At 35.3% G+C, this 27,471-nt stretch overlaps 1 protein-coding gene across 4 annotated transcripts in view; it reads right to left on the bottom strand.

Annotated features, from left to right (window-relative positions):
- Positions 1 to 10,628: 10,628 nt before the first annotated feature.
- The window catches only part of YTHDC1 (YTH N6-methyladenosine RNA binding protein C1), a 34,857-nt gene continuing 18,014 nt past the window's right edge, over positions 10,629 to 27,471 (bottom strand). For 2 of the 4 annotated variants that reach the window (XM_081241297.1, XM_081241295.1), the window contains 10 exons: positions 26,669 to 26,777; positions 26,470 to 26,587; positions 20,408 to 20,492; positions 19,259 to 19,425; positions 16,658 to 16,740; positions 15,381 to 15,417; positions 15,245 to 15,284; positions 15,074 to 15,136; positions 13,421 to 13,555; positions 10,629 to 11,627 (listed from right to left, as the gene is read on the bottom strand). In XM_081241297.1, the coding sequence (XP_081097423.1) occupies positions 11,403 to 11,627; positions 13,421 to 13,555; positions 15,074 to 15,136; positions 15,245 to 15,284; positions 15,381 to 15,417; positions 16,658 to 16,740; positions 19,259 to 19,425; positions 20,408 to 20,492; positions 26,470 to 26,587; positions 26,669 to 26,777 (1,062 nt within the window). In that variant the 3' untranslated portion in view covers positions 10,629 to 11,402. Of the gene's footprint in view, positions 11,628 to 13,420; positions 13,556 to 15,073; positions 15,137 to 15,244; positions 15,309 to 15,380; positions 15,418 to 16,657; positions 16,741 to 19,258; positions 19,426 to 20,407; positions 20,493 to 26,469; positions 26,588 to 26,668; positions 26,778 to 27,471 lie in introns of all 4 variants that reach the window. The other 2 variants (XM_081241296.1, XM_081241294.1) reach the window with 1 other exon arrangement.

Here is a 27,471-nt window from a genome sequence, read left to right on the forward strand (position 1 = left end):
GGACTAAATGCTCCAACCAAAAGATATAGGGCAGCTGACTAGATAACAAAGAACAAGAGGGCTTCCCCAGTGGTGCAGTGGTTGAGAGTTCACCTGCCGATGCAAGGGACATGGGTTTGTGCCCTGGTCTGGGAAGATCCCACATGCCGCGGAGCGGCTGGGCCCATGAGCCATGGCCACTGAGCCTGTGAATCCGGAGCCTGTGCTCCACAACAGGAGAGGCCACAACAGTGAGAGGTCCGTGTACCACCAAAAAAAAAAAAAAAAAAAAAAAGAACAAGAGCCTTCAGTATGGTGCCTTACAAGAGACTCACTTCAGGGCAAAACACATACACAGACTGAAATTGAGGAGATAGGAAAAGATATTTTATGTAAATGAAAACAACAAGAAAGCAGAGGTAGCAATACTCATAACAGACAAAATAAACTTTGAAAGGCCATAATGAAAGACAAAGGAGGGCATTATAGAATAATAAAGGGAAAACAAAAAGAGGATATTACACTTGTTAACATATACACACCCAATACAGGAGCACCTAAATATATATATAGCAAATACTAACAGACACAAAACGAGGACTTGACAATAGTACTATAATAGCAGGAGATTTTAAACCCCCTCTGACATCAATGGGCCAATCATCCAGACAAATATCAATAAAGCAACAGCGGCCTTAAATGGCACAATAGACCAGTCGAATTTACTTGGTATCTACAGGACATTACTTCCAAAAAAAATAAGAAATACACATTCTTTTCCAGTGCACATGGAATGCTCTCCAATATAGATCACATACTAGGTCGCAAAACAAGCAGCAACAAACTTATGAGGATAGAAACTATACCAAGCAGTTTTCTGACCACAGTAGCATGAAACTAGAAATCAGCTAAAGAAAGAAAATCTGGAAAAGAACAAACATATGGAGATTAAACCGCATGTTACTACCAAAAATGTGGGTCAACAATGAAATCAAAGAGGAAAAAGGAAAACACCTCAAGACAAATAAAAATGGAAGCACAGCTTTCCAAAATCTAGGGGTTGCAACAAAAAGCAGTTCTAAGAGGGAAGTTCATAGTGATGCAGGCCTTCCTCAAGAAATAAGAAAAATCTCAAGCAACCTAATCTATCAACTAAAGGAATTAGAAGAAGAAAAAAGAAAGCTGAAAGTTGGAAGAAGGAAGGAAGTAGTAATGATCAGAAACAAATGAAATAGACATCAAAAAACAATAGAAAAATCAAACCAAGAACTGGTTTTTTGAAAAGATAAACAAAATTGATTAATCTTTAGCCAAGCCCACTAAGAAGAAAGAGAGGACCCGAAAAAACAAAAGAAGAAATAAAAGAGGAGAAATAACAACCAATTCCACAGAAATTCAAAAAATCATAAGAGAATACTATGAACAATTATATGCCAACAAATTGGACAACCTAGAAGAAATGGACAAGTTTCTAGGAGCATATAGCCTGCCAAGACTGAGTCAAAAAGAAACAGACAATTTGAACAGACTGATCACTAGAAGTGAAATTGAATTTGAAATTTAAAAAGATTCCCAGGAAACAGAAGTCCAGGACCAGATGGCTTCACTGGGGAATTCTACCAAACATATAAAAAAGAATTTATACTTATCCTTCTCAAACTATTTCAAAAAAGTGAAGAGAAGGGAACACTCCCAAATTCATTCTACAAGACCACAATTGCCCTGATACCAAAACCAGTCAAAGACAAAAAAAGAAAATTATAGGTGGATATCATTAATGAATATAGATGCAAAAATCCTTAAAAAATATTAGCTAATGAAAAATATTAGCAAACTGAATCCAACAATACATAAAAAGAATCACACACCATGATCAAATTGGATTCATTCCAGGGTCACAAGGATGATTCAACATATGCAAATCAATCAATGTGATATACCACATTAACAAAAGGAAAGATAAAAATCACATGAATATCTCAATAGATGCACAAAAACCAACTGATAAAATTCATCCATTCATGATAAAAACTTTCATCAAAGTGGGTATAGAGGGAACATATTTCAACATAATAAAGGCCATTTATGACAAACTCACAACAAATATATTACTCAACAGTGATCAGCTGAAAACCTTATCTCTAAATTCAGGAACAAGACAAGGATGCCACTCTCACTGCCTCTATTTAACATAGTATTTGAAGTCCTAACCACAGCAATCAGATACAAAAAGGAAACAAAAAGTATCCAAATTGGAAGGGAAGAGATAAAACTGTCACTATTTGCAGATGACATGATAGTCTATATAGAGAACACTAAAGTCTCCACACAAAAACTATTAGAATTAATAAATAATTTCAGCAAGGATGCAGGATACAAGATCAATACAAAGAAATCTGTTGCATTTCTATAAACTAATAATGAAATGTCAGAACAAGAAAGTAAGATAAAAATCCTGTTTAAAATCACATAAAAAATAATAAAATACCTAGGAATAGACTTAATCAAGGAGGGGAAAGACCTACAGGCTGAAAACTCTAAAACACTGATGAAAGTAATTGAAGATGATTCAAAGAAATGGAAAGATATCCTGTGCTCTTGGGTTGGAAGAATTAGTATTATTAAAACTCCCTTAGGACCCAAAGCTATCTACAGATTTAGTGCAGTTCTGATCAAAATACCCAGGACATTTTTCACAGAACTAGAACAAATAATACTAAAATTTATATGGAACCCCAAAAGACCCCAAATTGCCATAGCAGTACTGAGGATAAAGAACAAAGCTGGAGGTATAGTTCTTCCAGACTTCAGACTACATATACGACAAAGCTACAGTAATGAAAACAGTGTGGTATTGGCACAAAAACAAACACATAGATCAATGGAACAGAATAGAGAGCCTGGAAATAATCCCACACACCTATGGTCAATCAATCTCTGAGAAAGTCAGCAAGAATATGTAACAGAGAAAAGAGTCTCTTCAACAGGTGGTGCTGGGAAAACTGGACAGCCACATTAAAAACAATGAGATTAGACCATTCCTGTATGACATTATACAAAAATGAACTCAAAATGGTTTAAAGATTTAAATATAAGACCTGAAACTATAAAACTCCTAGAAGGGAACAAAGGCAGAACACTCTTTGACATAAATCACAGCAATATTTTCTTGGATCAGTCTCCTAAGGCAAAAGAAATAAAAGCAGCAATAAACAAATGACACCTAATTAACGTAAAACCTTTTGCACAGGAAAGGAAACCATCGGCAGAACAAAAATACAATCTACAGAATGGGAGAAAGTATTTGTAAATTATCTGACTAACAAGCGGTTAATATCCAAAACACACAAACAGCTCATACAATTCATTATCAAAGAAAACAAATAATACAATCAAAGAATGGGCACAAGTCTCAAATAGACATTTTTTCTAAAGAAGATGTACAGATGGCTAACAGGCATTCAAAAATATACTCAACATTGCTAACTATTAGATAAATGCAAATCAAAACTACAGTGAGGTATCACGTCACATCTGCCAGAATGGCTAGCATCAAAAAGTCTATGAATAACAAATGTTGGTGAGGATGTGGAGAAAAGGGAACACTTGTACATTGTTGGTGGGAATGTAAATTGGTGCAGCCACTATGGAAAACAGTATGGAGGTTCCTCAAAAAAACAAAAATATGATCCAGCAATTCCTCTCCTGGGTATATACCTGAAAAAAATAAGAACAGGCTTCCCTGGTGGTGCAGTGGTTGAGAGTCCGCCTGCTGATGCAGGGGACACGGGTTCGTGCCCCGGTCTGGGAGGATCCCACATGCCGCGGAGCGGCTGGGCCCGTGAGCCATGGCCGCTGAGCCTGCGTGTCCGGAGCCTGTGCTCTGCAACGGGAGAGGCCACAACAGTGAGAGGCCCGCATACCGCAAAAAAAAAAAAAAAAAAAAAAAAAACAAGTAAGACTACAAGCAACGTTGTTTTATTGCACTGCCCTTTAATGTGCTTTACTGATACTGCATGTTTTTTTTACAAATTGAAGGTTTGTGGCAACCTTGCATTGCTAGATGATGGTTACCATTTTTTAGCAATAAAGTGTTTTTTACCTAAGGTACATACATTTTTTTTAGATGTATTACTATTGCACACTTAATAGACTATAATATAGTGTAAACATAACTTAAATGCACCGGAAAACCAAAATATTCATGTGACTAGTTTTACTGAGATATTTGCTTTATTACAGTGGTCTGGAATTGAACCTGCAATTATCTCCATAGTATGCCTGTACATCAAACTAAAAAGCCTCTGCACAGCAAAGGAAATCATCAACAAAATGAAAAGGCAGCCTACAGAATGGGAGAAAATATTTGCAAATCATATATTTGATAAGGTGTTAATATCCAAAATATATTTAAAAACTCATACAACTCAATAGCAAAAAACACAAAACCCCAAAAAAAATCCAATTAAAAAATGGTAGATCTGAATAGCTATTTTCCAAAGAAGAGAAACAGATGGCCAACAGGTTCATGAAAAAGTGCTCACGATCACTAAAGCATCAGGAAAATGCAAATCAAAATATCACCTCACACCTGTTAGATTGGCTATTATCAAAAAGACAAGAAATAACAAGTGTTGGTGAGGATATGAAGAAAAGGGAACCCTCCTGTACCGTTGGTGAGATTGTAAACTGGTGCAACCACTATGAACAGTATGTAGGTTCCTCAAAAAACTAAAAAATAGAACTACCATACAATCCAGCAATTTCACTTCTGGGTACTTACCCAAAGAAAACGAAAGCACTAATTCAAGAAGATATATGCACGTCCATGTTCATTGCAAATTTACAATAGCCAAGATGCAGACATAACCTGAGTGTCCATTAATGTCTGAATAAAGAAAGTGTAGCATACATACTATGGAATATTATTCAGCCATTAAAAAAGAATGAAATCTTGCTATTTCTGACAACACAGATGGATCTTGAGGGCATTATGCCAAGTGAAACAAGTCAAAGATAAATACTGTACAATCTCACTTAAATGTGGATGGAATCTAAAAGAAAAATCTTTAAAATAAAAATTTTATAAAGCTCAAAAATTTTATACAGAAAATAGGTTGGTGGTTACCAAAGGTGGCGGGTGATGGAGGTGGGCAAAATGGCTGAAAGGGGTAAAAAGGTACAAACATCCCGTTATAAAATAAGCAAGTCATGGAGAGGTAATTTTAACAGCATGGTGACTATAGCTAACATCATATTGCATATGCAAAAACTGATGAGAGTAAATATTAAAAGTCCTCATCACAAGAAAAAAAATTACACGTGGTGATGGATGTTAACTAAATTTACTGTGGTGATAATTTCACAATATATAAATACCAAATCATGTTGTACACCTCAAACTAATATAATGTTACATTTCAATTATGCTTCAATTAAAGCACAAATTAAAATGAATTTAAAATTTTTAAATGTTTAAAAAAATATTTTGATATTTTTTTTCTTCATTCCAAATCAACATCATACCTCGACTCTTTTGCCAGATTGCACCAGGAAACACATCCCCAAACAGAGGAGAAATAAGCTCTTCCTTCCTCCTCTCAGAAGATTGTGGGCTACTGAGTTAAAACAATGTGGCTCAAAGCCTGACTTTATTGCATACTAGCAATAAAGTCTGAAGTGCCTACCAGAGAGAGATGATGTAAAAATTAAATGTAACATCATTAAATTTCTCCCTTTTCTCCCTTTACCAGATTTTTACTATAAACTCCAATGTGCTTTGAGCACCTTTTCCCCACATCAGCACTTGGGTCAGATGAGTTGAAGTGCAAAGCATAACCCTGTGTCACTTTTTTTTTTTTTTTTTTGCGGTACGTGGGCCTCTCACTGTTGTGACCTCTCCCACTGCGGAGCACAGGCTCCGGACGCACAGGCTTAGTGGCCATGGCTCACGGGCCCAGCCGCTCCGCGGCATGCAGGATCCTCCCAGACCGGGGCACGAACCCATGTCCCCTGCATCGGCAGGCGGATTCCCAACCACTGCACCACCAGGGAAGCCCCGTCTCACTTTTTCATGAGCTGAAATGTACTTTGTTTTACCAAGATGTTTGTCCATATTGATCCTGCACCCTCACTCACCCTCTGCTTTACTCAGATCTATGACCTCTTCCCAATGATTTTTCCTTATTTCTGTAAATCCTTGACTGTACTTACAGCATCTTTGGTTCAAGGCCTAGTGAAGTAGAAAAGTTCCTCAAAAATTACAGAAATTTCTACCCTATTCTATGATGCAAGACAGAATGGGTTGTCCTATTGTTTGTTGGATTTATCCTTAAACCAGTTCCCTGAAGGTGGTAAAATAGTTAAAACATTTCCACACTTCACATTCACATAATTTAGTCCCAGGAGGTGAAATAGTATCTATTTCAGTGACTCTCCGAAGAGCAGGCAAACCTTTCCCAGAAATTCTCAGAAAACCTCCCATGGCATTTAATTGGTCTAAGTATGGTAAACTGCCTAATTTTAAGCCAAGTCCTGGCAAAAGGAATGCCATGCCCTGATTCATGAGTTCCTAAAGGAATGGGATAACCCTGGCCAATCAAGTCCACTCTCTAAGGATGGGGCCAACTAATCCTGAATCACATGGGTTCTAGCAGGGTGGGATACTTGAGTGTAATTGAAGAACTGTTAGGATGGATAAAACAATGAATGAAGGCTATAAAAGAAATCAGTAACATTCACTATAACTATTATTTATAATTTATTAGAGTCAATGGATCTGTTCTCAAATTCTCTCTCAAGCTATATGACCTCACTGCAGTGATGAAAAACAGCTGCTATAGTACAGATAATGTACGTTTCTAAAGAGGTCTGCTTACAAAGCAGTTCTTGTACAAGTTTTTCTACAACAGAATGATTTTGAAACAAGAAATGACACAATTGGAGATTTAACCTTATCCAAAATCCTAAAAGTTTATATATAGTAACTATTTTATGTGCATTTAGTTTTGAAAACAATTTAAAAATTGAGTATTTTGAGCTTAAAATTAATCCCAATAGTATTCTATCTCCATAGACGTCAGTTAAAAACTCTCAGAAGGGGCTTCCCTGGTGGCGCAGTGGTTGAGAGTCCGCCTGCCAATGCAGGGGACGCGGGTTCATGCTCCGGTCCGGGAAGATCCCACAAGCTACAGAGCAGCTGGACCCGTGAGCCATGGCCGCTGAGCCTGCATGTCCAGAGCCTGTGCTCCACAACGGGAGAAGCCACAACAATGAGAGGCCCGCGACCGGAAGAAAAAAAAAAAAAAAAAACTCTCAGAAGTTAGAGGAAAAATACGATTACCCCCATGGTAAAAGAAACACCTTTAATCTAAATAGTATGTTCCCATAAAAACCACTTACATTTCCTAATTTTGTATCAAAATTCTCATCCACTTCTGAAAACCACTACAGATGAAGTGGGTAGTCGGAATTTTGCATTCTTATAAGTCAGTTGTTTGCCCATTGATATTCTGAATATTTCCAACCAAAAGTACTGAGCTCACATTCCAAAATCATTGAGTCCTTTGAAAACTATTTGAGGCTAACTGCAGCCTCCTGTCTTTTGCCACGTAATCTAAAAACAAAGTTCCTTTGCGTGAGTTCAGTGGATGCCAAGATCTGGAACAGTTTTCTGACCTGTTATACCCTGAATATCATTTGTAGGATTGAATAGTCTTTCAGATGTCACAGACAAGTTTAGGACATAAAGAAACTGAAAGGGAAACACAAAGACTTAAAAGCATGAAAAGGAGAAAAAACTTAGATGACCCATAATACAGAGGATAGAATACTATGAATTGTTTAAGTTCTAAGATACCTATTCCTACTACAAGGAACTTTAAGTCTAAAGGTTTGGATGAATAGTGTCACGTGCCTCAATGTTTAATATGTACATCAAATTACGTTTGGAATGTTTTCTATCCAAATCAAACAAAATCTTAAAAGTTGAGATAAAATGACCCATGTGTGAACAGTCACCCTTACCTTGCGGTCAGGGAACTCTAGCATAGTCAGTGAAATGCTGGCAACAACTCGTATTTCCTCATTATTACATACATCGATGCCTTAAGATCATAATTTTAGTGATATGACAAAGCAGGATCTATGTCCTTCAGGTGAGTGACCGAGGCATTCTACAGCAGGATGAAAAGAGACATCCAGGAACAGAAGGAAGCTATGCCTACGATGACAAAATATTCTGAGTGAAAAATCAGACATAGCGATGTTAGTTCTGTGAGAGAAAACGCATTTAACAGCTATCTACTTGTCCATGTCATTTGGCAACTGTCCTTCCTGATGTAATTCCAGTGGCACTGACATAATATGCCCAGCTTCTCTTGCCTCCAATGCTGGCTAGTCAAAGAACACCATTTCCCTGGACACACACATTGGATCAGAGCTGGCTCCATGAAACCAGCATGGCTATTCAGAGTTCTTTTGTGGAATTGATATGGAAACTTGTTGGAAAAATGGTCTCTCTCCTTCTGACACTGAGAACTATATGGATAACAGAAGCCTGGAGATGGTAATGGCCATTTTTGGAATACTTAAGACTATGCCGGAGAATAAAGTCATTACAGAGGAAAGCAAAGCCAAAAGAGAAGTGACATACCTGAATTACATTCCCCTCCCTTGAATTCTTACTCCACCTAATAAAAACCCTGTATTTCTAAACTCTGAATAGGGAATTCCCTGGTGTCCAGTGGTTAAGATTTGGTGCTTTCACTGCGGTGGCCAGGTTCAATCCCTGGTCAGAGAGCTAAGATCCCATGCTGCCAAAACAAACAAACAAGAAAACAAAAAGAAAACCACTCTGAATAACTGAATTTTGTTTCACTTGAACATGTTGCTGATGTATAGATTTTTACAGTCAATATTGTAGAATACATGGAAGAAACTATGCTTCTCACAATAAGGAAGGCTGTCATAAATGTCTTCAAATAGCTAATCAAAATTTCCATTTTACACTTCTATTATTTTGATTTCTTTGCACAGGAAAAAAATTATCATTCAATCTTTCACACCACGTTCCTCTGTCAGTTTTTTCATTCAAAAAACTCAGGAGAAAAAACAGTTATTGTGAGGAGTAAATCAGCTAACATTAAGTATACAGAATAATACGTGATAACATAGTAAGAAATCAATAAATGTTAGCTTTTTAGATTAACTGGATACTAAGCATCTTAACACCTAAAATACAAAGCACACGTTAACATGTGATTGGATACTTCTTTTAATAAGGAAGCTTGAAATATGTTTAACATCCTTAGTAGAACCCAGCACTATCATTTAAAATATTTATTATTTTTCTACTTTTTCCAAATGATGAGATGGCTTCTTCAAAAACACCAAACTGGATGAAATATATGGGTGGAATCTTGGCTCCATCAATTGCCACCTTTAAAATCTTGAGCAAATTATTAACCTCTTTGGGCCTGTCTCTCCATGTATAAAAATAGAGATGCTATATGAAGATGAAGTCAGTACATGAAAGCACAAAGTGACTTTAAATACAAAGTGCTCAACATGATGTATATTTATTACTATGATTATTTCAGAAAGATGACTTTAATATTACCTACTTATCTCATAAAGTAACATTTTTGGTGATTCCTCTACATTTTAGAAATTCTTCAGAGTTTAAGAACTTGAAAAGAAAACCTTAGATATCAACTTGTAAAACATACTGATGAATACAAACAAAATGTCAGTGAAATGACTTACCATATATTACCAACTGGTTTAATCAAAGGCAATGCTGAAACTAGAACCCAGGTTTCCTAATACAGTTAATACAGTTCTTTTCTTCTCTACCACACTGCACAGATTTAAAATAAATCCTTATGCTTTATTTTTGAAATAGGTAAATATACCTACTAATTGTAAGTGAATGGAAAAATATTCTAAATATCAGTGAGCATATGAAAGCAGTAAACAGACAGTTTTAAATATCCTTCAACAGTGAAGTTCCTGTGTTCTTAAGACTAATATAAAGTAAATATAAAACTGTAATCATAATCTGGTACAGAACACAATTATGACAATGTATGAAAACAAAAAAAATGTGGTCAAATATTCAAATATCCCAAATATTTAATATTCAAAGGCCAAAACTATAGGTATAACTCAAAATAAAGTATAAAAAAAATCTCTCATAAACTGTATTTTATACAGCTTGTTACTACTGAGAGGGATTGATGATTAACTTAACTTAAAATAAGTAACTATAAGAGGGTTAAAATTTAAAAGTGTATTCTAAAAGTAAAATAGAAAATACCTAAAGTAGCTAACTTATCAAAGTTACACACAAACCAACACAAAACCTGAAAAAAGAAAACAATCCTATAACCAGAGTAGATCCAAAAATGTCAGCAGATGAACACTTAACCAAAATACTAAGGAAACTCCATTGTGTACCATTAGTTCTTATATTAGAAATAGAAGTAAGCTTTTAATATAATTGACCTAAGTTAATCATTTCTGATAAAACATGCAAAAAAAGACAAATGGGGTTCCCACAATTCCTGAACACAAAGCATTCTTTTATGTCCACTAATATGTAAGGAAACAAACTTGCATCCAGACAAGAAAGAAATACAAGACATAAGTGTCAATCTTTACCAATTTATTTTATACAAAACAGTAGCAATGTAGAATATGGGAATTATCTTCTGCTGCCACACACGCAAAGTTGTGAACATTCCAAGCCAATGTATACAGTTTGGAGGGGAAGGCTAAACAATAGCATCAACCATGCTACTGAACATAGGAATTTTTTATCTAAAAAGACTAAAAATTAGATAGCAATGCCTTCTTAATATTGCTCTCATCATTGAAGATGGAAGAAACATAAAAAGTGACTTTTTTTTTAAGATTAAAAAAAAGGAAAAACCAAGAGGCTGCTACAACACTGCCATACAGTCAAACCATCTTATTTCAATATTTGCATAATTGATAGCAGCATTATTTTTACTGAACCGTGTGCACCTACATTTAGAAATACATCAAAGCAAAATATTGTGGCAGTCATCCATCAAGATCCAAAAGAAAGAAAACAAACAAAAAATAACTCTAGGATGAACATACTATATGTAGATGAACATGTATGGAGACTGAATCAATATCTACATTCTTGGACTGTTCCATTCTGCCCCAAATAAAAGTCTCAACTCAAATTGTCAACGGTGCATTTTTTGGAGGATTTGAGTTTTTCCAGTTCTTATTATACTGCATGCTTGGAACAAAGAAGGTCATAATAAATCCTTCTACACAATGAACTTTAAGTAGACAGTTGAAAATAAATTTACTACTTGTAAACACACACAAAAAGAAAAATACAAGATTCTTTTTATTTTTAAACAATCAGTGCTTCCAAAAGCACATTATCTTCTGTATCGACCTCTCTCCCCTCGGTCTCTGTCCCGATCACATAATCGCTCTCTTTCTCTTTCTCTATCACGTCCTCTATCTCGTTCTCTGTCTCTTCTGTTATCTCTAGGGCGGTCTCGCTCTCGCTCCCGATCTCTTTCACGAGGTCTACTTCTCCGACCACTGACAACAGCTTGTGTTCGACGAAGGAAATCATCCACCCTCATATCATAATCATGCTAGAAAAGGTAAGAAATGGGTACGGTATGTCAAAAATCAAACAGAATTTATGTGTCCCTTCATTGTAGAGAAAGAATCTAAATAAATGCCCTATTCATTAATTCACAGAATGTAATCCTGGCATTGTTTAGAAAAAGGATTTTGATGTCTTACTAATTAGACACCTACAACAGACGACTATTCAAATGTCATTAAAAAATCACTTCATGCAGTTTTCTATTTAACTTTAATGATTTCTCCATCCAATCCCTTTAGTAAGATTTATGCCAGGGCTTCCCTGGTGGCGTGGTGGTTGAGAGTCTGCCTGCCGATGCAGGGGACACGGGTTCGTGCCCCGGTCCGGGAAGATCCCACACGCCGCGGAGCGGCTGGGCCCGTGAGCCAGGGCCGCTGGGCCTGCGCATCCGAAACCTGTGCTCCGCGTGACCTCTCCGGGAGAGGCCACAACAGTGAGAGGCTCGCATACCACAGAAAAAAAAAAAAAAGATTTATGCCAAAATAATCACCTAATGATGACCATCAACCACATGATCAATACATGATCAATACATCAATACATGCTGTCAACTACGCTAAGTGTCATCAATGTTTTTCTGCAACTGGTGAGCTCTACTTATTTTTCCTCCTTTGAGTCCACAAACTAAACCAAACCAACTCTGCCCTCTAAAGGTGAAATTAAGAATTCTTCCATTCCTGATTTTTTTTCAAACTAAATCACTGTTAATGACAATTTATGGAATTTGACAGAATTTTAAGAAAATATGTACTGCAGTAAGATTGTAGTCTATTCCACACAGAGCTAATAATACACAAAAGGTTGAGGAGGACGCGAAGGGTAAGATATGCAACTGAGGTGCAAGGTTGTTACCGTGGATATTTCTAAACTTGACCCCTGCTCTAGATTTCTACTCTTAGTTCTCAATTCTTCTTTACTTACTGAACTTGGTCTCTTCAAGAGTCAGCTTAAATATATAGAATATAAGGTTCAAAAACAATTCCACACTACCTTTCACATATAATAAATATGTGAATATTACCTAATTATGAAATATATACATAAATACTAACAAAAAATCTACAATAGAAATGTAACTTGTTTAAAAGTACATTTTGATAAAAGAATCTCAGAAAAACTTCCTTTTTTGAAAATGTGATCATTTACAAAAGGCATTTTTAAAAACACAACCCAGCTAGTCAACTAAGATTTCATCATACATAGGCTGTATATTTCTTCTTCTGTGACTGAAAAACCAAACAAAAAAAACCACTACTAAATTAAAGTCTATTAGTCAATTAGTCTTCTCAAATTGTTTAACCGAACATTAAAGATCCTAGTATGACTTTATTTTGAAGGATTAGTATCTTTGAGGATAAGGAAATAAATGACAAATGAAAGTATCTCAAAGGTAGGCTAGGAAACCACTGCTCTGACTAGTCCTCTCAGATATGCATGCTCTTTATCATGTGGGAAGATAAAAGGATGTTTATGTGGCCCAGCACAGAGAGAGAGAGAGAGAGAGAGTGTGTGAGTGTGTGTGTGTGTAACATTTAATAAACTCAGCCCAACTACTATACTGAAGACCCAGAAATCTCAAACTCAAATATAGTCTGCTTAAATAATCAAAGGGGCTAGCCATTTTTAATAAAAACAAGTTGTGAATTACTTCAAAAACAGCCTTCAATAAGAATATGAAACCGTCTACCACTCAACATAGTCTGGTATCCCTCACATTCAAATTATCTACAGAATTCTAAGCAGTTCCCTCATACTTCTGCCTTCTCATTCACTTACTACTCGTTTATCTCTGTATCTTGCTTCATGTGGTACTGGGTGATGTCCTGAGTACGGGGGATGAGCTTGAGGAGGTGGAGCATGGTGCTGATAGTAAGGATGGTGTGGAGGTTGTTCCATTCCAGGATAAGGAGTCTAAAAAAAGAAAACCACTTCCATAAGCATCTACCAAACAATCTTGTAAACAAACCATTCTTAGAATTCCCCTATCCAAACCACCAATCCCAAACAAGTAATTTACTCTGTACAAGCCATTTACTTTGATGGCATTAGGATTCTTCAAAATACCCTCTTTATTTGCTTGTTGAAAATGTGTGTAATAAACTCTCTAATTACATATCTTCCAAAATTTAACATTTATACTTTTATACATACAATTTACCTACTAATAAAAACAGCGAGCCCTCACTACACAGTGATTACTATGGACCAGGCACTGTCCTAAGCACTTTACATGGCTCATTTAATTCTCACAGCAACCCTACAGATAGGTACTATTTCATAATCCTAGTTTACAAAAGGGAAACTGAGGCACCAAATGGTTAAGTAACCTGCTTAAGATCACACTGCTAGTAAAGGGGTGGAAGTTAGACACAGTATCAGGCATTCTGGCTCTAGAATCAATCATCTTAACCACTATGCACAACTGTATTCTTAAAAAAAAAACAAAAACTCAGGGGCTAATGAACTTTTATATGCCATTATAAAATAATGGAAAATCAAAGGTACTTCTCCCCCTAATTAGTGCCAAGATAATATTATTAAATATTTTAATTTCATAGAATCTAAAGGAAAGAAACCTCATAATTCATCTATCTGTACAGAGTAACTAAGTGAAACAAAAGTCAGATGGAAATGCCACATTACAGGCAGCATTTAAGATAAAAAAGGTAAGAAACAATCAGAACTACTTAAACTTCCAAGTTTTTTATTTTTTAGGGATTAATGCTTCAGTTATCCTCAATACCTTAAGATATATTCTAAGAAGAATATCCAGTTTTCTTAAAGAAAGGAAAAAACATTAAAGTTCAGGAACAGGGTTTAATTAACCTTATTTAATATAGAGAATTTACTGAATATTAGGGTCAGGCACTATGCTAAACTTAACTTGTATTTTGTATATTTAGCTTCTTGACAATCCTGAGGTTGACATTAAATGACATTAATGACTACTCCATTAAATTTTAAGCCTTTAAAGGATAGACATAATGTTCAATTTATTCACCAACATACACCCAGGGCAAGCACAGTGCCTGCAACGAGTAGGTACTAAGTATTAGTTTGATGAGCCAAAGAATGAATGGATGCTTATCGAGTTTCACAGATAAGGAAAACTATAAGGAAAAAATACATTATGAAACGTGTCCAAGGTCAGAGTTGAGAAGGGAAGGTATTTGAACCCCGAAGAGTTTGCACTACTAGCCACTACAATAATAAATCATAATACTCATCAATTAAGCGGGTACTATTAATATAAATCAAATCATTCATTAGCCTTTAGTTTTAAAAACAGCATGCAAGTATATATCACCAAAGATACGTATTTTAAGTCTCCTAATGGGTAACTGTAACAATCATATTCCAAGTAAGTACTCAAAATGTATGGAACTGCAAATGAAGTTAAATAACTTGCAAAAACAGAATAATACAAACCATTCCTTGCCAAGGTGGTGGTGGTCCCATGTTATGAAATTCCCTCACATAATCATTGTAGGACTAAAATGAAAGATGATAATGTTAATAAATAAATAAAAAGCCCAGAAGTTACAAAATAAAACAGATACAGATTTTATGTACATTAAATTTAAAAAGTGAGATGCTTACCCCATTTAAAAACACATCTCGGCGAACTCCTGAAAACCGTCTGTTGGGAATAAGATTTGTGAAACTAAATTCAGGTAATTCATAAACTAGTTCCAAGAATGTAATTCAAAACTAAGCAAGAGTGAACCCAACTTACCTATCTACTTCCTGGTATCGTGGATCCTTTAAATACCCTGTTTAAACATCAAGCATTTTAGTATATCAAATATATGTTTTTTATTATGGCATTATAATTAAACCTTCCTTACCACTCAATTCAATTCTTCCCATGAAATAATAATGATGCTATTATTGTATTATTCCACTTTCAGATTTTCTTCTCAGATTACATGATAGAAGTAACTAAATAACTTACTGATATCACAGAATTATAAACTGCTAGAGAGATTTTCATATGGATCTTCTAAATTCACACCCCAATTCTTGCTAGACAGAAACTTCTTCATGCTGCACCGTAAGGAAGGTAATGGCAGAGGAATTATCTTGAGGACACCGTAATAGGTCTTCCTTAAAACAAATGTTTACCTCTACCTTGAGTATACACAAGCCTTGCTAAGTCAACCATAGTTTTAAAAAATGCAAACGTACAGGGAGAAAAGCAAAATTAACAAAAGTTGCAAAAATGAAGATATATACATTTTATCAATAAGTGAAAGAACCATGGTAATAAGAGAAATATTCTACCTCCTTCTTTTCATAAGTACCCAGTAAATTAAAAATGTAAAAAAATCTGAGTGGCCAAGTTACTGGGGAAAAATTTTATTTTATTCTCTGGAATATCCCATTTTGGAGAAGAATGAGGCTTATCAAGCCACTTGTCACATACAGTGCTTTAATGCTAACACCAACTTCCAAATTGCCTAATTTTTATACGTGTATCACTGACTGTTTTAAATATCTTCTCTTAAATACACTTTGCCTTTTTCAGTTCCAGTAAGGGAAAGACTAACTGAAAAGCAGCTGCTTTTAGATTAAACCAAGCATTCCCCATTCCTCTCTAAAAAAATGATGTCAAAGGTATTTTTATTTAGAAAATATAGCATAATTTCCGTTTCCATTTAAAGCTGTATACACATGAAATACTAAGTATCAAAGGGAATCAAAAGCTTAATAGAGTGTAAGATCACTGCTTTCCCTAACTACATTTAATCTTAAAAGCACAAGTGCAGTTTCCATTTGTGCAATGATAATTAGTAATTTCAGATAATTAACATTATGATAATGAGTCACACTAGAATAAACAACCTGAACAAAGTAGAGGAATTACTACGTGATTAATAATTTCCTAAGGTTTAAGTAGTCACATCCTAAAATTTTCTCACTTTTAAAACTATAGGGTCATGATAGAAGTTTGTGTTGTTGTTGTTTTTAATAATTTCAAGTCAAATATCTGCAGGATTATAAAATATTAACCTGGTCTCTGATGAAACTCAGGGGCATAGTCAATCCTTGGTTTCTTTCTGCTGTTATGAATATCATAATCTTCTGGTCGACGCCTACACAAATTAGACACATTAGAAATTAAACCAAAAACTGCTGGGAGAACAAACAGCAAAGCAAGTGTTTCTGACAGAAATAAGCATACAAAAAAGCTCATTATTTCCTTTAAAATAACACCCTCATTTTTGGTGAGCAAATATCTTAAAATTTCTAAATTCTAACTCCTCAAAGTAATTACTATACACCAATCCTTAGATGAAGCGCTGGAATAGATATTCTGTGTAATCCTCATGCTATGACGAGGCACTTGCAAAGAGTAATCTGCTCAAAATACGTAAATCACATTTTAGTAATCTAAACAAAAGTAAGTGAGCTGCCCTCAAACTAATATAAATATCCAGTTTAACAATTAAAACACTTTCCCAAATAAAGTCTCCATTCAGGTAAAAGAAAGGGGGGAAAAAAACTATCATCATTACATAACAGGTAACTCTAAAATCTATATATTTATACGTATTAATGTCATTTTAGGCTAAGTCTAAAGAAAATTAAGAATTTCTTAAATATTTTTCTTCTGCTTTGCACAAAATTACACTTTTCACATGATCATACAGAAAATTTGATACTTATTAAACGTGACTTTACAGAAAAGGTTTGAAAATCTTAATACTTTGAAAAACCAATTTCTAAAGTTAATAACATTTAGGAATTATGGGAATGTTTTCCAGAGACAATGCCTTAAAATAAAACTGGCACGTAATGGGGCAGAGTTTTAACAGAGTTCATAAAACGAGTTCAAAGTGTATTCTTTAGAAGGTGACAACTTTACTATCTGAAGAGGGCTGCTCTTCACTATCTTCCATAAATCTCAATGGTTAATGTAAATACATCATTACACTTCATTTTACTTAGTATTTAATAAAGAGCTACACAAAAGAAAAACAAAAATCCAAGTTTTTAAGGTAATAATAAATACACCTTTTTACCCTTAATGTAAAAAATTCCATAATAACCTGGTATCACTAGTTTTCCAGCTATTTCTCTGCATATCAACTGCTATCATTAACTTTTGCAACACAAGTTCACTCAAACTACGAAGCTGCAATAAACCCAAGCCCCCCCAACAGAATAAAAACAGTTGCATCTACAATAAATAAGACTAAGAAAATTAAAAGCTGGTTTAAAAAAATAAACATACCGCTTTCTTGTAGTTTGGGGAGTGCATTTACGACCGGTATAAAACATGATAGTAACAGTTCATAAAGTAGTCCAACTACTGACTTTAAGCTGTAAGCCACATACAAATATGGAGGCCCTGGCAGGCTTGAGAGAAGGTGTAGTGTAAGTATAGTTTACAGTCCATTGCAAAACTGAGGTAAAAACTTCACTTGCATGTACTGCATTGCACTGGAAACCTCTTAGCTTAAAACTTCAAAAGACATCTTGGTGCTCAGTCCTTTTAGGCCAAAAATAAGGGGGCTCTGCCAGGTTTCCTCCTACCTACTTGACAGTGTCCTTCTTAAGCTCAAAGAAATGGGGACTCTTGTTGGATTATCTGTACCTACCACAGGATGTTTCCACCAAAAGGAAACTTAACCAAAGGTTTCATCCCATCAACCACACATCCAACAGTCTTTAGCAGAATATTTTAGATTTAGCTGTATGCAAATCTATACAGGGGAAGGTGTTGGGTAGAAGGGCATAAATCAGTCCTTTGCAAAGACTTCTCCAATTCTGTAACAAGTTAAACCCCCTTTTCCTGGAAAATGCTGTTTAGTTCATAAGTAGTGATCAATAACCATGGCGATCCTCTAAAAAACACTTTTAAGTCCACAGGTACTGCCAGCATCTGGAAAAGCTGTAAACAGACACAGCAACAGCCCTTCTTTTTGGTTTGTTGCCGGGTCTCCCAGGGCCACTTGATCCCCTTTGGAAAGAACCTATTGTGTTCAGAAGCTCAGCAAGATGTGTGAATTCACTGGGTACAAGTTAGACAATATTTGACAATGGGGTTAACACATCACGATGGTAAAATCTGAAACAGTCCCAATAATGCTCCTCTTGAATATCAAAATAACTTAAAATATTTTATCCTCTAAATGAGGCGTCATCTTCTGAAAAAATATTAGTGATCCTTTATAAAAGTCCCATATCTGATAAGGCTTATCCAGAGACACACCTGAAAGAAAAGGCTTTTTACAAAATATTAACAATTTTTGCAAATAAAGACTTCCTCCTCTTCCTCCTTTCTAGCCTGTTCTTAGCAACAAAGGCCTACCTCATTTCAATGGTATACATTGTATTATCAGATTATTATCTAATCTAAACTGGTTATCACTCTTTAGCAGATAATTTTTTCTGCATAAGGAAAAATCCCCATTTTCCTCTTGAAAAATGACTGAGACCAAGGTGACCATGTGAAATCCTCAATGAAGCCACAAACTAGTCCATGCAGCTTGATTTGAGGATTTTCTCTTTCTTCTTTACCGCAGGACAAACTTTTGACGAATCACATTCCTCCATCATGTTATTCTGATACATGTGCCTATTATCAGTCCAAAGAACGTTTCTAACCTTCCCACATCCCGGACTGGTTCTCGACGGGATGGACGTCCTCTTGACCGGGGCTGAGAATGCATTCTTCTCTTGTGACGCATTTTATGAATGACCTGATACAAGTCAATACTTTCATCAGGGGGAAATAGAAGACAAAGCTGGGTTCCACATTCAAGTTCAATTTCCTAGAATAGGAAAGTAGTAATTTACAAGATGAAAAAAAAGAAGAAACTTTCAATAGACTTGTATTTTCCTGATGTACAAGAACAAAAACAGATTGACTTGGAGGCTTCCTTCCCAAGGCTGATGATCGTATGAGATTCCGATAAATTTCCTTGAAAGGTTTTAAAAAAACCTTTTAAAAGTGTTTCACGTATTTATATAAGGGGAAAAATTAAAAGTGTAGAATCTCCAAAGTTAACTACACAAAAAACTCTTTGACAATCACCCTCTGCAACAAAGGAATATTTCTTTGTGCAAAACACAGAAGTATCAGGACAAAGTCATCCATCTCAATACAGTGGAGGAAAAACATATGTTAGTGTGTCAACAATTTTCATAATCATAAATTGCTAAATGCACTTAAATACATTATATTAACTAGAAAAACAGACTAATCTACAGACTTTTTAAAATTAAGTTTTATTTTCAATTACCAATATTTTCACTTATGAGCAATGAAAACCTGGTTCAAAATTACATGTAGAAACCGTAAGGTTCACAGGTTTGGGTTTAAGTCACAGCACACTTTTAATTTCACTTGCAGACTTGAAAACCTGACTACACATACTTATCTCCTTTTCATAAAGCTTCCTTCTCCTCAGAAAACTTCAGCAAAGACATTAAATGGCATTTGTAAAATATACAAAGTTCAGAATCTGTTAAACAGTAGTAACATAATGAAAAAGCATGTAAAAATCATGTCAACTCTCTTTGAAAACTTTTCCTTCAATTGTATTAATGAAGTACCATATAAAGCTATCTTTCAACATTAACGGAGGTCAGATCAATCAAAATCACAGTAATCACAAACTCCAAATAAGAATATTTTCCCTTAATCTTTCCCACAAATTCAATCAAAAATGGTTTTAAAATACCCTTCAATAAAGATCTCTAAAAGGGTTGATTAAATGTATGTTTTTTAAAGAATCAATTAAAACAACAAACCTGTCCATCACGTCCGATCTTTACTGGCTTATGTTCATTCCAAGGATTGGTGAGATGAGCCGACTTAGTGAAAGGTAATTCACGCCTAAATACAAAGTAATATTAATTATATTACTTTGCAGAATCCTTATACTACTTTAGTAGTGAATTCCTATGTTAATCATGATTTAAATATGACTAAAATTTAAGATTGATAGAGCTTATTCCCCAGAAAGGGAGCCCCCTTCAGAGACACACTCTTTCTACATTCTCACGTGTTCTCAAAATTTAAAAAACCTAAATAATACGCTTAAGATAATGAGCTTGAAACCAAGACAGTTTGGAGTTTAATCCCAGCTCTCTCTCAGCTTCTCTGAGCCTGAGTTTCTTCATCTTATAAACAAGGATATCACCACCTTCTTCATACTTGTTTTAAGCAGTTTGCATATGAAATAACATATCAAGTGTTTAGCATATTTCTTGCTTCTGTGTACTAAAAATCTTGTATTTTTTTTAAATAAATTATTTATTTTTGGCTGCGCTGGGTCTTTGTTGCTGCGCACGGGTTTTTCTCTAGTTGTGGTGAGTGGGGGCTACTGTTCGTTGCTGTGAACGGGCTTCTCATTGCGGTGGCCTCTCTTGTTGTGGAGCACAGGCTCTAGGCATGCTGGCTTCAGTAGTTGTAGCGCACACGCTTAGTTGCTCCGCGGCATGTGGGATCTTCCTGGTCCAGGGCTCGAACCCGTGTCCCCTGCATCGGCAGGTGGATTCTCAACCACTGCGCAACCAGGGAAGCCCCTAAAAATCTTGTATTTTTAAATAACTGATCAACAAAGAGATGAAGCTTAACCAGGCAGTTAATACCAAATGAAAATACACGCCTCCTATCCTTGGTTCAGGGCTGCTTTCCCAGATTCAAATGTCCTCCCTCCTTTTGATAAGGCAATATTCCCCACCACATATGGAATGGCTCTTGACAACACGTTTTTATTCATAAATTCCTATATTTGCATGTATTAATTATGCCCTCCACTTACACTACAGTGCTATACCTAAATAATTTAAACAAACTCTGGCTCTAAGTTGAGCCATAGGGCAACATGGTCTCACCAAGTTAAAAAAAGATACCCTGTATTTTTATAGTTCTTTATCAACCCAGCACAACACTGAACACAAACATGACACACAATAAGTACTTGTCAAAAAAAATAATCGAAAATTAATATCATTCAATAAAGTTTCATCTATTTGTGCATAAGGTAATACCAAATTAAATAAATGCTTTAATTAAAGATTATATATATACATACAATACAAATGAAACTGCTCAAAGGACATACAAAGATGAATAAAATAAAGAGCTTGAATTCCTAACCTTTCTTCCACAGCTTTTATCCGAGAGTAAACAAGCACACACAATTATTTTGTAAAAGAATGGGTACCATAAATAGAGTATAAAAGTTTTGTTTTTAATGTGCATAGTCATATCTATTTTGGAAAGAAAGAAAAAACAATCAGAAAATGCTTCCTGGAAAAGGTGGCATATGGGATAAGCCTGAAAGAAAAGTGACTCAGGAAAAGCCGTATGTAGAGAGGTAAGGCAGGGTTACATTTGAAGCAATGAAAAGGACCTGAGCAAAGATATAATGGAGAAGAAAAAATACAAGCAAATAACCTGGTCCAGTGGACAAGCTATATAACCATTTATTCTAACCTTACGTGAATTTTCTTAAAGATGAATATTAAACGACCAAATTTTACACAACTATTTTTAAACCTCAGAAAATATTTCAACATTTACAGGAAAAGAGAAGTATATATCTAAAATTAAAGTATCAAGGTGGCATGATCTGTGGTGGTGGTGATGTGAATGTATGGGAGAAGTGGGCAGAGTGTGACAGAAATGCCTACTAGGTACTACTACTGGATTCCTCATCTAAAAGACATCTTACCTCACACATCGAGAGTGGTTCAAGAGTGTATGTACATACATAAAAATATGTGTGTATGTACACACACACACACACACACACACACACTCTCTCTCTCTCTCTCTCTCTCTCTCTCTCTCTCTCTCTCTCTCTTACCCGTTACAGGGAAGGCAGGGGGGAAGAGACTAGCATTAAGCTAGAGTAAGTCCATACCAAAGGCCTAGAATATCCAGATGCAGATCTATAGTTAAAACTGTACTTTAATGGCTTCTCAGATTTTTCCTCAGTTGCCAGTTAAAAAAAGGTTACAGAAAGGAATCAATAACCTACAACTACGAAAGTGCAGGACGGTTACAAGTTATTACTGCACAGAGTTACCACTGTTATTTAAACATTAGCAATGGAATACCCTAGGTCCAAAAAAAGGCATATGTTGAGCTGTTTGAGTCACTTAGGGTTAAAATTCTTTGGTGGCACTGATTCTAACTAGATTCTAGGGACCTCTGCCCACTGTTTTGACAAACTAGTTAATCCCAGACTGAAAAGCACAGAGAACTGTAAGGCCTTAGGAAAAACAGGGCTTAGATTAAGACTAAGAGAAACTGCACATCTGTGGTCATCACAATTATAGAGCAGGGATCCTAAAAATGAGCTTTTGAGCAGACATGTAATGAAAAAGCCTACAGATGATTATCTTTACTGTGAGTACCCTAGGTAACATGGCAGTGATTCTCTGACTTAAGGAGCTTAGAAAATGGGGCATATTTAACAAAAGAACATGAAACTCTTCAGAGGCTCTTATGTACCGACAACTGTTTTGGTCATTAAAACTAAAAGGAATAATATCGAGAAACCATGAAAGAAAAGAGAAATGGGTTATCTGGAATGGACAAGAAAGGGGTGAGATTAAAATACAATACAGTCAGTAGATTTAATTCTGGTTGAATGACATTCTATAGATTTTAGCCTTATTTTGATCTAACTCCCAGCGGCAACTTAAGTCACTTTTTAATGCTTCCTTTCATATCTGCTACCATGCACCATCTAGTTTTAAACTCCAGTGTGCCTACAGGTTTGAGGTGCATGTAAGGATTCTGCATTTTAATAATCAGATACTACTGATGCAGGTGATCCAGGGGCCACACCTCAAAAAACTTAAGGCTAGCTATTATTAAATCCAAAAGGTACTTAAATAAAACTCTAATAACTATCATATCTGAAAAGAAAATATATTAATAGCAGTTACTATTACTGATAGCAAAGCCTTCAGGGTTTATATTAAAGTTTAATCCTTTTAACACTGAAGGTCAAATGTAATTCTCATTTCACACAGAAAACTTAGAGTTCAAGTGACTTACTCAAAGAAATGTCAATGTAATAAGAACACGTGCCCCCTCAGAACTCTGAAGTATTTTAATATTACTCTTTAACGCACTTATGAGTATTTTAAAAAAAGTTACTTTTTTTAATTAAGAATATTCTTTCCAGGTAAACCTAAAACTTACTTAACAGTAATAAAAAACATTACTACCCAAAATTTTACACGAAATCTTAGCAGAATGGACTATTTGGGTTTGTACCTCTTCTGATGCTAGCTATATATATTTCAAATGCGTTAGTAAAAGAGCCAGTAAGTCAATGAAGAAGAAAATGAAGATGATAATCTGTGAATAAACTCATCTTCTAAAATTAAGAAACACACTTCCTTATCAATAATCTGAAATGAAGGTTCATAAAACAAGTAACATTCTAAAATTTGCTACCACCAATCTAAAACTGGGTAATTATTTTCCTCCTAAGAAAGCATCACCTCCAAATATTTTCCAGTGACACCAATAATGTTTCTAGTCATAAAACCATAGACTTAACAAATCTCTCCTTTGGCCTTTACAGTTATCCATCCAAAAAAATAAGTAAAAATGTCTATCTCTGCTAAGAAATAATTGGCACCTTGTCTTCACTATAAACTGCCACCAGATTTTTAAATTTTATAATTTTGATTATGATTTAACTTTAGAAATTAAGAACTATAAATCTATATTTAAAAACCCTGGGTACAGGGGAGTATGGGAATATCATCTATAGTCTCACCACCCTGACAATGCATTCCAACATTATAATTATGTATTATCCTTTCATTTGTTGTATCTTTCCATGTTATTACATGGACAATTATTTTTGTGTATTACATTTAAGTGACAAACCATAATTTACTTAACCAATTTCCTATGAGAGAATTTAGATTGCTTCTAACTTTTCCCTATAGAAAGTAATGACAGGGGGCTTCCCTAGTGGCACAGTGGTTGAGAGTCCCCCTGCCAATGCAGGGGACATGGGTTCGAACCCTGGTCTGGGAAGATCCCACATGCCGCAGAGAAACTGAGCCCATGCGCCACAACTACTAAGCTTGTGCTCTAGAGCCTGCAAGCCACAACTACTGAGCCCACATGCCACATCTATTGAAGTCTGCGCGCCTAGAACTCATGCTCCGCGACAAGAGAAACCACCGCAATGAGGAGCCCGCGCACCACAACAAAGAGTAGCCCCTGCTAGCCGCAACAAGAGAAAGCCCGCATGCAGCAATGAAGACCCAACACAGCCAAAAATAAAAATAAATAAAATAAATTTATTAAAAAAAAGTAATGACGGGATGAATAATGGTGATATATTTATACGCACATATAGCTTTTTGCTACTCTATTAAACATCAACCTAATACACTATCTCTGCTGCATCACTGCCCATTTTCATAGTTCCTCACTGTCCCACAGCAAAGGTTTATTAACTCCTTAGACTGGCCCGCATTACTACCCATCTTTGCCTTTTGTTCTTCTCTTTACTGACTATCTGCTTTATTAAAAAGGTGGTTCCCTATCCCATCCACAGACCCCACTCACACCCCCCACCCCATGGTTTCTGATTTCATGTCTCTTCTTTGTGCTACTTTGCCTCCTGAATATGAACAGCATTTTTCTTTCTTATCCAATTCCTCTATCCTCATCAAAAATCCACCTAAGCCGACTTAATGATACAAAAAAATCCATATGGTCCCTTTCAGGTAATTCTTATTTAGCTAAAGTTAATTTTACAGGTAGTAGATTTGTGCATACCATATAAAGTTCACTTAAATAATTAGCTTTTCATATTGTTGAAATAGCTTTCTAAGTCCAAGATGGAGCCACTCCTGCCCAAGGTGCTAAGCCAGCAAACTGAAACTTAGATATCTAACTTTCACGTCCCTGTAAATGCTCCACTTGACCAGAAATGCAATATATCCAGTCAGTCAATCCCCAAACGCCAAGCCAACTCTGGGCTTCCTCATCCCAAACAAGGTTGACTGTGTGGCCCCATCCAATCAGGTATTTTCTTATTTGTCTGTTTCTTATTCTTTACTATTTATCCTATAAAAGTTTTCTGCCTTCTGCCCCATTTTGCAGTTCTCGACAAGAGATTATCCACTTGCTGAAGTGTTAAGTCTCTCTGTATCATCTAAATTGACTTCTTTAATCATTTTTTTAAACAATATACAATCGTTCAGTAAGGACAAAAAAAGTGGTAAATAACTCGGATTCAAAGTAAGTCTACTTTTCTAACAAACATTTAAATCTTAACTACTGCAGTTTCAAAAGGTCACAATGCCAACTAACATGATTTGCTAACTTCCTTAAAAAACACTAGTTATTCACAACTAAATTAGTCACCTCCAAAATGTTATATTAGCCAAGTCAAAGGGTGACTATTTTCCCACTCCACAGTAATAAAATGGCATGTTAAGTCACTAAACATAAACGTGTGCTAAATAACATAAGCAACTGTCTGATTTGTAAATTTACTGCCATAATACTAATGCAGAGAACAAATGAAATACATAAAACTCTTGACTAAATAAATCTTTGCCCCATGCATTCTATATTAATTATAAAGGTGGTGAACAATACAATCTAAGCATATTAATGTTACTTTTACTTTTTTTAACATTGTTAAATAAACTCTATAGATCCCAATCAGCCTAGGAATGACACCAAAAAAAGGGGGACAATAATTAGAATAAATTAAAACTAAATAACTGTGGAGCTTTAACATTATTCTCAACTGGTAGCCCATTCAAAACAAGAGCAACTTTAATTATCTACACTGAAGTGTGTAATTTACCTGCAAATCCAGTCAATTTTAAAGACACCTCCGAGCATTTTAGCATTCATTCCTGCTGGAAGTACCCAATGTATAGGAGATCCTCCATGGTGTGATTCTGAAGAAAGTCTTGCAAATCCTAGGGGAATAAATCACAACATAATATATAGATGCAAATATAATTAATGTTTTTACATATCCAAATTATTTTTACTCTTACCTTGAAATTTTCCACTCTCTCTCACAGAAAATATTAAGATAACACTCCTTGCCGATCTGAATGCAGCATTTAATTTCTTCTCATTTACTGGCAGTGTAGACCATACACCCTATATAAATGATGTAAAGATCAAAGATTGAAATTAATGTAAATATTTTATGTTTCCAATTACATTTGCAGGAAACCAAGGTTACCAATAAGCTATAATGAATAAATGTCCTATTTATTCGTAGGACGTTTATGAATAATGTCGTATGTCAAAATAATGGAATAATCTATTAAAAACTTGGGCAAAATGTGGAGAAAATTACCAACCTTAACAAAATCATTAAAACAATTAGTAAACAAACACATGGGGGCAGGGGGCAATCAAATCATATGGGCTAGAATTTTAGATAATAAAAACAATCACCTACAATTTAAAATCAGAACCATTTACTGTGGTAAAAACATTCTGTTTGAAGGTGAATCACAATGTGTACATTTTTTTCTTTAAAAACTGTGACTAACCAAATAATTAAAAATGATCATGTTAGTAAATCCGTAAGTGAAGAATTTCTGTCAAGTTTCTAGCATTTCTCTCTTCTTTCTATTTAAGTTCAAATTTTCATGTATCAATAGTTTGACTGAAGAGACCTGTGTTTTATGTAGAGCTGGAACATAGTTATTATTTCCAAAGCATTTTAAACAATTCTTTCGTCATGAAAGATTCAGAGGCAGGAATGCTAATGTAAACCAGAACCTCTAATTCAGTTTAATCTGCTGATACATACTAGACCTCATTCTCACTAGGTGCTTAACTA

This window comes from Mesoplodon bidens (assembly GCF_964165515.1).
Source record: "Mesoplodon bidens genome assembly, chromosome: 1".
In the NCBI taxonomy this organism is placed as follows: Eukaryota; Metazoa; Chordata; class Mammalia; order Artiodactyla; family Ziphiidae; genus Mesoplodon; species Mesoplodon bidens.